Here is an 11,483-nt window from a genome sequence, read left to right as displayed (position 1 = left end):
TATATATATATATATATATATATATATATCTTTTCATTCCGTCCCACTTCCATTCTGTCGTATTACCCATTCTCCCTAAACTCCCAGACGAAAGACAATTCCACATAAAACACCAAACGTGCTCAAATACAAATTGATTCTTTAAGCAGAATTACACACATACACACATACAGAAATAGTAACAAAATAGAGAAATAGACTTACTGTGATCCACAGATAAGATCATAAATTCCATCTATTACCCTCTGTTTTAATCCTCCATTTTCCATTCTCCATCCTCTCTTCCCTCTTCAATTTTCTATTGACAATCTTCTCTCATCTGATCCCTACAGATGCTACTGGATTGTCTGTTGAGGTTTTACGCTCAAACACCATAATATAACGTCCGTCATTGCATGTCAGTGCAAACCGCTCCCCACCGTCAGCTACAGCAAGACACACCGTTTTGTTGGCGATAGGTTCCGGTATATCGTCTTGGAGCATCTGCACAGCAGGCTCGACCCCTGCATTCATCTCATCATCACCAGCATTCGTTGCAAGACTACAAGTGGCCGCAGCGAAAATCGTAGGAGTTTTCCAACCACGCGCTAATGACATACCCAGCGCTTCTACGGTTGTACGACCACCATTCTCTACTTCACATGGAAGTGCAAGTGGATCGGCGTGATAATGCACAAGAACATCCTCTGGGGGAATACGACCATTTTGAAATGGCTGCCAGACTGCAGCAGCTCCATCGTATAGTCCAGTAACCACTGTATTAGAAATATGATCGACCGCAACTGGGAAACGATCAAAAATAGAATCATTTTCATAAAGAGAATCTAAATATGGAGTTACATAATTCATAACAGGAGCAACAGAATATGGTTTATCTGTTCGTCGAAGATCCCATAGTTTCAGTGAGAGATAGTCGCGTGTCACCACGTGACAAGAGCCCAAAAAATCTGCTCCTGAAATACTACAAAGAACTTCACCGTATTGCTCTTGCATAGAAAAATTAGAGTCCTCATTAATACGTACCGAACTAGAATACTTCCGTGCTGCTCCTGATGCCGAGTCACGTAGATCTCCAATACCAAGTAAACCAGAACTTAGGCTAACCAAAAAGAGGGAACTATGCGTTGGATGAAAAGCAGCAGAAGTAACTAATTCTTCTACTTCATCCATACGTCCTGAGAGTGGTCTGTAGTCAGCGATACATGTACCTTTCGATGTATCTTCACATTCCATATTCCACCAAAATACTTGCAGGTCATCCACACTCAGAAAAGACTCTCCATCTGCGCAGACACTAAGATCCTGCACAGGACTCATGTGGCAACCAGAAAAAACACGAACAGGAAGAATAGGAAAAGACGGGGCAGCACGAGGAAAATAACGTGTATATGCCAATCGCTTTCCTATAACGGCTTCCATAGATGGAAATGCATGAAATGGTGAGAAACCCTCTCGCTGAACCCGAAAAAGCTTAATAACTCGCTCATTTGAAGTTAAATAGCTTATAGTATTGGGTGATTCATGTTGTCGCAAAAAACTTAATGTCTTAACGGATTGTGAAATTGTAGTAGATGTAAGACAATCCATTTCACGAACGTAGGCTTGATGACTGTGTTTTCGAAGAGGTGGTCGTTGAAATCCATAAATATCTGAATAAAAAGATTGATCTGAGATAAGGGAGGTAGCATAGCTCGTTATATCAACATCTGTCTGACTACGACTTCCTGTGCTAATATTAGATTTACTCTTTCTTGATATACACGAAGAAGATAATGCATGTTTAACGTGGTTTACTTCTAGTTCACAGTAATTAATACGTCCATTTACATCTCCTATACATAATGCTAGTACAGGAGAACCTTGGACTGGATCTGGCATCATACACATCGCCAAGGTGCTAACACCATTCTCTACGTTATCTGTTTCATTCCGCAAAACACTGCGGGTATCAGGAAGCTCTACAGCATTCGTAATATGCAGTTCTCCAGTTGCCTCATACTCAGCACTTTCATCAATGTTAGAAGAACAACTTTTTGAAGGATCATTCCCCAAAGGTGCTGGTACATCAAATGGATAGCATAGTTTTTGTAAAAACTTAAAAGACCATCCAGCATGGGGAACAGAATGATATAAAGCATTTTCCATCTCTCTAGCTTCATTCGTATGTGATGTCCGTCGATGCCCTTTTGTATTTGTGGATGACCATCCACCAGCACCTGCAGCGGCCACCGCATGCTTTCTTATCCGTTTACTATTGGAATACCCATCCTTTACCGCAACACCATCCCTTGCGATCATATCTTCATCCTCTATTCGTACATCCCCTGAAATAGATACATTCCCTGGTGAGCTACGCAGTGAGTGTTGTTGTTGTTGTTGTGGTCCATCGCGTATGCGTTGTGGTGCCTCACTTCCCGCGCGTGAACTTCTGCAAGATCGCGGGGATCGTGCGAGGGAATCGTGTGCGCGTTGCGGGGCTTCACTTCCCGCGCGTGAACTGCGGTATGAGAAGACCTCCACGTGACTATCGGGCGAGGGCGATTTGGCCCCATTCCGCTGCGACATGCCGGACTCGTATACACACACACCAACACACACAGAGAGAGGAGATATGATGGAACGGCTTGTTTCTTGTATTGATGTTAGCGTTCTTTCTTTTTTTTTCTTTTCTTTTTTTTTTTTTTCTAGTTTCTTGTTTTTATTTTTCCTTTTTGTGGGTGGGGGTGTAATAAGGGTGTGTGTGAGAGAATGTGGTACTCTATTGCAAACAAAAGGGTAGTTATAATAACAATTCTCAAAAATAATAAATAATAATGATAATACTAATAATAATAATAATAATAATAATAATAATAATAATAATAATAGGCAAACGAACAATAGTCCTATTCCTCTGCACTACCCCTAGAAACGACCTATATATTCATATATGTATAAGAGAGAGAGAGAGAGAGAGAGAGGAATAAAAGGAAAAAGAAAGAGAACAGTGAAAAAAAATAAATAAACGTAACTATCTGGGTCAAGGTATATTATTCTGGATCAAATTGTAATAATAATAATAATAATAATAATAATAATAATAATAATAATAATACTAGCGGTCACTTTTACGAGTTAAGTCTGCCAATAAGGCCAACAAAAAGAGAAAAAAAGAGTAAAAAAAGCAAAAAAAAAAACCTGATAATGTGGAGGAAAAGCATAATACGCTGCAGATGAAGTGCAGATGTAATTGGAATTTCTCACTCACACCAATCGAAAAAAAAACAAAAATAATTAAAAAAAAGGGTACGCAGTTAAACTCTATAATCCCCCACAATTTTTCTATGGATCTCATAATAAAATGAACTAAAACAAATAAAAAGAACAATAAAAGAGAACGTGTTTCTTCTTTTTATTTATATAAGCTAGAGCTCTCCGTAGTGTTGTCGTACAAGAGCAAAACTAGATGCCATTCGAGACACATAAGCTGGTTTACGTGTCGTCTTTGGATGAAATGTATTCTGCTCTACTTCTTCTAGTTCTTTCTTCGCCTCTTTTTCCTTCTTTAACTGATTCATCCGTTCCCTTTGTTTACGCAATAGTTGTTCATATCGTGGATAATTCTTTGGATTTAACATGGACTCAACGTGAGCATTACGGTCATTATTTAGCGAAGGACGAAATGGGTGTTGCATTTCCTCTTTCAATGCTCTTTCCTGTGCGGCCTTTTTCGCTTTACGCCACCTTTCACTATCCCTCATCATATCTTCCACACCTCGAGGAGCCAAAGCACTCGAAACAGGTGTAATTTCTGGTTTAAATGTACAGGGATCAACATAAGGTGAGCGATGCTTCTTCACTGCAGAGGCAAGTACCGAAACATTTCCAGATTCACGTGAATTGTTAGAACTACGAGAAAGTAATTCTTTTGCAATTAGAACACTATTTTCAGTAATTTCTGGTTTAAAAGAAGGTCTTAGTGCCCTTTCAAGTTCCTGTATAGTACGTCTTCGATTCAAATAATGTGCATTTTGACGATTAAGAAATTCATCAAAACAAGCAAGACGATATTGTCGTTCCTCCCGTTCTCTATTAGATTTTCTATGTATAGAGTCTGTAGACCCCGTACTGCCTTCATCATATAATTTTCGTGCTAAAAGAGATTCATAATCACTTTGAATATAAACAGAAGGGTCCTTACTATTACAACCCAGTACATTATGTAAAAATAACTCAAAAGTTTCATCACCTGCCTCTTCAGCTGTTACTGCTCCACATCGTTTACGTAGCGATTCTCTTTCTTCTCTTGAAAGTATTTCCAGCTCCCTGTGCACAAGGGCCTCTCGAGAATCCATCTCCTCTGGCTGTGATTTTTCATGATTATGTTGTGGGTAGAGTCTATCAAATACATTCCCTTTCTCCTGTAAACTTTTGTGAAATATTGCCGTGGAGACTGGGGAAACGCAAGGATGAAAAGTGCACTCCTTAAGCTCCTTTGCACGCCATTTGGCTTCTAAACACTGACGTCTATCTTTTCTTTTTTCTTCCATACGCTGCATTGACATATCTTCTTCATCCTTTGAATCATCATGATGAACAGAAAGTTCTATAGTAAGATCATGCAACATCTTCGCTTCACTAACAGGAGATAGAGATGGTGTTATTTCCTCTACCAATCTTCCTTCTTCTTCTTCCTCCTCTTCATCATCATTCGTTGTTATTTTTATTGCTCTTCCTGTGGTACTTGTACGATAAGTTGCTTGTTCAGGAGAAGAATCCACTGGCTCCTGTGAGCGACGCCCTGTTGCAAACGGTGCAGACTCCATACTATCCATCTTTCGCAGTTCAGGCCTGAAATCCGCATCTACACGTAGTCGGTCCTCTAACTCTATGCGTAACTGCTCTAGTGCTTCATGCCGCGTAGACGCCCAACGATCTCTATCACCTGTCATACCACGTTTTCGCACTGGTGTTCCTCTAGTACTACCCGTCGTTGCTGTTTCATTTTCTGTTGGTTCCGTTGGATGGGCATTACTTTCTTTTTGTTGTTGATGGGAGTTTTGTCTACGTGTCTGTTGTCCACCATATATGGTTTCGAGAAATCCACGAACATCACTGCGGCGAGCCTTTTTTTCACTACCGCTTTCCGTTGTAGTGCTCTTAGCGCGAAGCTGGGCATGATTGTATATTTGGTCCAAATACAATTTTCTTGAGGTTGTACGTTGGCTGAGACTACTTCCAGGAGAAATACTGGTACCTTCTGTTTTCCCGCTTAGACAAGTCTTAAATATCATATCATCTCCAGTATCACTCGCAGATTCACAGGATTGAGAGGGAGTTACATACTGCCGCTCTACGGTAAGTGTCTCGTCACTGGGTGGGCTGTCTGTACCTTGCATCACTACTAATAGATATATAGATTAAGAAGTAAAGGAAAAAAAAAAAATAAAGAAAAGATTTTTTTTTCTTCTGTTACCATTAGGAATATAATACAGTTGTTAGTACTAGTAAAAATAACTTGAAGAAATAATAATAATAATAATAATAATAATAATAATAATAATAATAATAATAATAATAATAATAATAATAATAATAATAATAATAATAATAATAATAAAACAGAAAAATTTGCAAAGGAATTGAAGTTCATTAGCATGGGATGAATTCCAAACCATTGCATCGTATCCCTTGTATTATTATTATTATTTTTTTTTTTGGTGTTCGCATCGTTTTCGTTTACTAAAGGTTGATGACACCCTTTAGTTTATGTGCATTTCGACGATGAACATTCTCGCATTTCTTCATATATTCTTCAAATTGCTGACGATCCTCCACTGAAAGTGACTCAAGAAACGATTGCTGTTCATCCTTTCCAAGCGATACATACCAGCCTGTGTAAAGCTCCACAAAATCGTAGGGAAATCCAAGTTCCTCTTCATCCGTTTGTCCTTGCCATAAATCTGCAGAGGGAGGGGCATGTATAGTATTCGCAGGTACCCCAATCTCTTTGGCCACCAGAAACACCTCACTCTTGTGTAGATCTGAAATAAGTTGGACATCCACCACACCATCACCGGCCTTACAGAAGTAACCCAAATAACCATCTTCATCCATATTTCCAGTACCCATAACAATGGCAGGAGTCCCTTCTTGGCCAAACAACTGTGCTACATAATAGGCCGTTGGAGTGCGCATGTAACTCCGAAGTTGTCCACGGGCAAAATCTTTTCCGGTAATCCCAACAGCTTTCTCAATCGTTTTTGAAAGTTCAGCATGCAATGCAGTTTGATCCACAACAATCTCCACTGCTCCACAGGCCTGAATATTCTCACGCCCCCGCTCTAGCGCCCATGCACTGCTGCATATAGGCTGACATAGACCAATATTCTTTACAATTGGACTATTGGGCATACGCTGCGCGTGTGAACACAAAGCCACCACCACTGCAGAATCAATTCCACCAGATACACTAGTAACGCACACCTTTAACCCACTCTTCAACATATACTCATTTAGTTTCGCACATTTACTCTCAATCCATTGTGTGGGGTTAAAACCTCGTTTTTTGCGGTACTCTGCAAGTTTCGCCCGAAGTCCTTCACAAAGAGTAGGGACTGAACTCATTGCTTTCGTTCGATATGGTTAATTATATTAAATTCACTTTGTTTTCTCTTAATAGACAAAAAAATAAAAAAGCAGCGAAAAAAAGAAAAGGAAATTTCAGTACAACCACTTTCCGAAAAGTGGCAAAAAAAAAAGAGGAAAACCAAGTGGAAATAAATACTAGAGTGAATATAAAGAAGCAAAAAAAAAAAACAAGAAGCTCCATATTAAAAAACGAGTACTGTGTCTCATATCATACATCATTGCAGAAGGAGGAGGGAAAATGAAAAATGAAAAAAAAAAAAAAAAACAGAAAGACTGACAGCCAGTACATATAAAGTTTAAAGGTATAAAATGATTTCCAATGACTTTAACAAACTGAAGCAATAGTTCACCAGCGAGTCTTTGAGAAACGTTTGTTTACCTCTTTCTCAGAAGCTTGCGAATAGAAATCCCACACAAGGAAGCAAGCGAAGACCAAAGAAACACTATCTACGATCACACAAGTAAATGGAGAAAAAACAAACAACAGGCAAAGCAAAAGAAAAAAGCAAAGTGCTGTGATTTAGATATTCCCTTCGTCAAAAGGGTATTGTTTTAGGGACACATTTGTCCACGAAGATCACACCCAGGCGAGTTCTTAATATCAGCAACATATATGTACATTTAAATTTCAGCCCCGAGATTAACTCCATCTGTTTCGGCAGCGGGTTCCACAGCTGAAGTATTATTTTCATTTGGAGACTCCTTTGTTATTTCAGGTGCTTCTACAGCACCATCAACAGTCTCTGGTACGGCTTCTTCTGCAGGAGCAGCTTGCTCCTCAACGGGGTACTCATTAGTGGCATTCGGTTCAGTAGCTTCAGGTTGTTGTTCTTCTGCGGCTTCTGCTACTGGAGCAGCTTCTCCGTCAGCAGGATACTCACCAGTATTTGGTTCAGTAGCAACAGCATCATCTGCCTGTTGTACAACATCTGCTGAAGGAGCAGTTTGTTCTTCAACGGGGTACTCATTGGTGGCATTCGGTTCAGTAGCTTCTGGTTGTTGTTCTTCTGCGGCTTCTGCTACTGGAGCAGCTTCTCCATCAGTAGGATACTCACCAGTATTTGGTTCAGTAGCAACAGCATCATCTGCCTGTTGTACGGCTTCTGCTGAAGGAGCAGTTTGTTCTTCAACGGGATACCCATTAGTGGCATTTGCTTCAGTAGCTTCTGGAGCAAGAACAGCACTGTTCGGAGTTTCATTTTTAGTCGTAGTTGCAGTTTTGGTGGTAGTAGTAGTAGTATTTGTTGTTGTTGGACCATCAGATTCCGGTTGCTCTTGTCTTACCGTTGGAGTATACATAGATGGGGGTTGATCAAATGCTCCTTTGTTATTTGTACCTGCTGCATTCATTGAGAACATGGTACTATCGGCCTTTTTTCCCCCATACTCAATTGCCTTAACATCAGATGCCGCACCGCCTGTAATCTGACGATCAGACCTCTTGTTGCGAAAACGCTCCATCAATGCTTTTTTATAGTTTGAGGCCTCTTCCTTATCTTGTGAGCGATGTTCCTTTTTGTACTCATCCATGAACTTCTCCTGCCAGAGAATTCCCTCCATGATTAAATCCCGTGGTAACTCTGCATTACTCCTTCGCCGCTCCTCAATGTATGAACGGAGCACCTCCTCCTTCACGGCCTCCTCGTGTGGTGTTTCTTTGAGATCCGAGAGCCGCACCAACTCGGCGTGCCGCACCCACGTGTCATCATTTATGCAGTTGAGATAATCACGAATCACAACATCATCGGGAACGAGTGCGTTTTGAATTTTATCCTCCGCGACGAGGAGTTCAGAGAGGGCTCCTTCACCCCCAGTGGCCGCCGTGTAGCCCTCAGACATACTTGGTTGCTCTTATTGTGGTATTTGTAATGGTTGTTGTTGTTGTTGTTTTCTTTTTTAGGTTTTTGGGGTTTTCTTCTTTTTATTTTGTTCTCTTTTCTATGATTACTTTGAGATTTCTTTTTTTAATTATCAAGCCTTTCTTTTCTTCTTTTCTTTATATTCTTCTTCTCGGTATTTTTTTTTTGTTCTGTTTTTATGGCTATATATATATATATATTTTTTTTTTTTATCAATCGCACAAGTTGGCCCCAGCGGCACTATTTTTATTGCAAATAACAATACAATGTATAGAGATGCACTTGAGAGAAACAATTCAAATAAAAAAGAGAAGAAAAAAAGAATCATTATTATTATTATCATCAGCATCCGAAACAATTTCCATTGTATTATTAAAATAAAATCAAAAAAGAAAAAAAATATCGAAATAAAAACTCCATTACCACCAACGATAAACGTCATCTCACTTCTTTTGACTACCATCAACGTGCCAGAATGTAGAATGGGCAACGAGAGGCAATTAGAAGAAGTTTCACATCCGCCATCCTTCAAACTCAATTACACAACGGCTCTACATTAGAGAGAAAAAGAAAATAAAATAAAGAAACATGTATTTACCTATGCTAGTGTGGAATCCTAATAATCACATCACAGAGTCTTCCCTCAGAACCCTAAAGAGAAGGACCTTGCGGGTGATAGAGAAAAAAAAAAAAAAACAATGAAGAGAAACCAAAAAGAGATTTAAAACACAACATCCAGAAGAATATTTTGTTTTTTTCTTTCTTTCACCCCACTCATAAAAAGCATGCATACAAACTTGCAGATCAGAAATAATAGTAATAATAAAACAAAAAGATGACCTGTCTCCATTACGCAATCTTACTCTCTCTTTCTGTTTCTCTCTCTCTTTCTCTCTATGGAAATATGTGATGTATAAAGTTCCTGTGCAGCAGAACATCAATACCCCACTATGCTGCTGTGTTGTTAGCAAAGTAAATTAAACCACATGAGACTCCATTCGCCTCTGATGCTCCCCGGCGCATAACACAATCACTGTCTGGTATTGTAACCTCTGCCACACGTAACTCAAACTTTCGGGCGGATCGTCTACTCCAGATCTCCTGATTTACTACCAATACTCCTGTTGCTGTGGAAGTATCATCTAACAAGGACTCATCTCGCCGAATACCAACACTCGCATCCCACACACTACGGTGAGTCACCATTGCAAACCTCGGTCGTGTTGAGGGAAGAAACATTATGTGTGGCATATACTCAACTGAAGATGCATTGCTGTAATAATGATGAGATGGAAATGATGTCTCCGTAGACTCTCCCTTGACACGTTTTGTTTCCCTCTTCACATCACCTGCTGTGTTTTCTTCTTCTTCTTGAATAAGAGATTGTAAACTATTCCATGAAAGTGGTTTTTCTTCTCCATTAGCATCCGTACCTTGAGAAGTATTTGGCATATAATCCATACGAAGTGTAGAAAGATGTCGAATTTCATGTTTTTCCGCGGGTAATTCATAAATAGGAGCATACAATCGACTTAACACAAGTGATTCCACTACACGACGGAGACTTCCCGTTTCCGTTCCCCACCGCTCCACCATTCGTTCCCGCATATCCCCCACCACATCTTCATTACAAACACCAAAATGAATACCATTTACAGTGATACGACATGGGTTAGAGCGAACCCAGACATCTGCCCCATCTTCCAAACCGTACATGATCGTTGGAAGAACAGGTATTTGTGTCACATCATCTCTATGGGAAACGAGTACCACTTTTAAGTGATGTTGGACTCGTACGTTATTTTGCTCTGCATAATACCTTTCTATGGTTTCTTCAATTGTATCCATATATCCTGTAAGCATTTCATCAAAAGTACTTTGTGTGGTCATCATAAGTTCCTTCTCAAACTCTTCAAATCCTTTTACAAGAGGACCAGCGATAATTAAAAGATCAGCTCCACGTAAAAGGGCACACTGTGTTACTGCAGTTAAAATATATCGAATTTCATGACGAGGGAAAGGTCCACTGCAAAAATGAACTCGTGTAGGAATAGATGAGTGTGATGATTGTAAAGATAAGGGTCTTTCAATATGCCATGGATATTCTGGACGGGACGGTAAAATAAAATGACGAACCAAAATACCAGTAAGAGCACCCGAAGAACTTCGTTTAAAGGGTTCACCAACAACACCAATAGGTATACCAGGATAAATGCCGGTAAAATTAGGTATTAAACGTGTATAGAGTGATAGTCTTCCACCACTATGAGTATTAGAAAGTGAGTGTAGTGCGGCTCCTGTAGATGATCCCATTCCTCCTGCAGCTGCTGTTGTTGTTGCTGCTGATGTTCCATCCTCATCATTTTCCACTTCAACATTTAATAATCCAGTAGTGTGAGCTGCTTCTTTTGTAAGAGCTTTAAAAGCCTCTATATATGCCCCTTCATCATCCACATCCATAATAGGATAAAATTCCCATGGAATTTGTAGATCTTGTCCCACAGCGCCTGGATCGTTTGTCTGTGTGAGAATACCTAATGCCCTGTACTGCAGCATTGATGGTGTATGGCCATTAGAATAATTCACATCTTCAGTATCAACTTCACTCTTTACTACGGAACTCTCCGCTTCTTCCTTCTTTTCCACACCCAATTGTGAGGCCTGATCCCAAAGGGGTATTTTGGAGAACATGAAACGGTAATACTCCATTAGTCGTTGTCGAGTAGTCGAGTAACTGTTATCCTGTCGATTACAATAAGTTGTGCCACTGAAGCTTACAGTATTTCTTGCATCCACTACTTCATCATCAACATCTGTACTGGAGAAGGCGGCTGAAGCTTTTTTAATAATACGTGCAGGAGGGTGTTCCGCGCCCAGCAGTAAATCAAGATTTGCCGCGGGCTTCCAACGATTATTCGGCTGCATAAAATACCTATTCTCGTCCAAATACACACACTATCTTTGTCTTTATTATCGTTAATTATTATTATTATT

General features: G+C 39.8%; 5 protein-coding genes across 5 annotated transcripts; all 5 read right to left on the bottom strand.

Moving 5' to 3' along the window:
* Positions 1-315: 315 nt before the first annotated feature.
* Positions 316-2,565, bottom strand: TM35_000171860 (uncharacterized protein; the record flags this gene model as incomplete). Its single annotated transcript, XM_029026265.1, has 1 exon — positions 316-2,565. One exon carries the CDS (start codon positions 2,563-2,565, stop codon positions 316-318), a length of 2,250 nt encoding a protein of 749 aa, XP_028882380.1.
* An 839-nt stretch (positions 2,566-3,404) lies between these two features.
* TM35_000171850 (uncharacterized protein) lies at positions 3,405-5,378 on the bottom strand (the record flags this gene model as incomplete). Its single annotated transcript, XM_029026264.1, has 1 exon — positions 3,405-5,378. The coding sequence occupies one exon, from the start codon at positions 5,376-5,378 to the stop codon at positions 3,405-3,407; it is 1,974 nt and encodes a 657-aa protein (XP_028882379.1).
* A 343-nt stretch (positions 5,379-5,721) lies between these two features.
* On the bottom strand, positions 5,722-6,606 carry TM35_000171840 (putative NAD synthase; the record flags this gene model as incomplete). The annotated part of the gene is made up of 1 exon (XM_029026263.1): positions 5,722-6,606. The coding sequence occupies one exon, from the start codon at positions 6,604-6,606 to the stop codon at positions 5,722-5,724; it is 885 nt and encodes a 294-aa protein (XP_028882378.1).
* Positions 6,607-7,251: 645 nt separating this feature from the next.
* TM35_000171830 (uncharacterized protein) lies at positions 7,252-8,469 on the bottom strand (the record flags this gene model as incomplete). Its single annotated transcript, XM_029026262.1, has 1 exon — positions 7,252-8,469. The coding sequence occupies one exon, from the start codon at positions 8,467-8,469 to the stop codon at positions 7,252-7,254; it is 1,218 nt and encodes a 405-aa protein (XP_028882377.1).
* Positions 8,470-9,437: 968 nt separating this feature from the next.
* Positions 9,438-11,414, bottom strand: TM35_000171820 (DNA polymerase alpha subunit B; the record flags this gene model as incomplete). The annotated part of the gene is made up of 1 exon (XM_029026261.1): positions 9,438-11,414. One exon carries the CDS (start codon positions 11,412-11,414, stop codon positions 9,438-9,440), a length of 1,977 nt encoding a protein of 658 aa, XP_028882376.1.
* Between the last annotated feature and the right edge of the window lie 69 nt (positions 11,415-11,483).

Source organism: Trypanosoma theileri (genome assembly GCF_002087225.1).
Source record: "Trypanosoma theileri isolate Edinburgh chromosome Unknown TM35_Tth_17_V1, whole genome shotgun sequence".
NCBI classification, from domain to species: domain Eukaryota; phylum Euglenozoa; class Kinetoplastea; order Trypanosomatida; family Trypanosomatidae; genus Trypanosoma; species Trypanosoma theileri.
The sequence above is the reverse complement of the archived record's forward strand: the minus strand, read 5'-3'. Positions and strand labels throughout refer to the sequence as shown.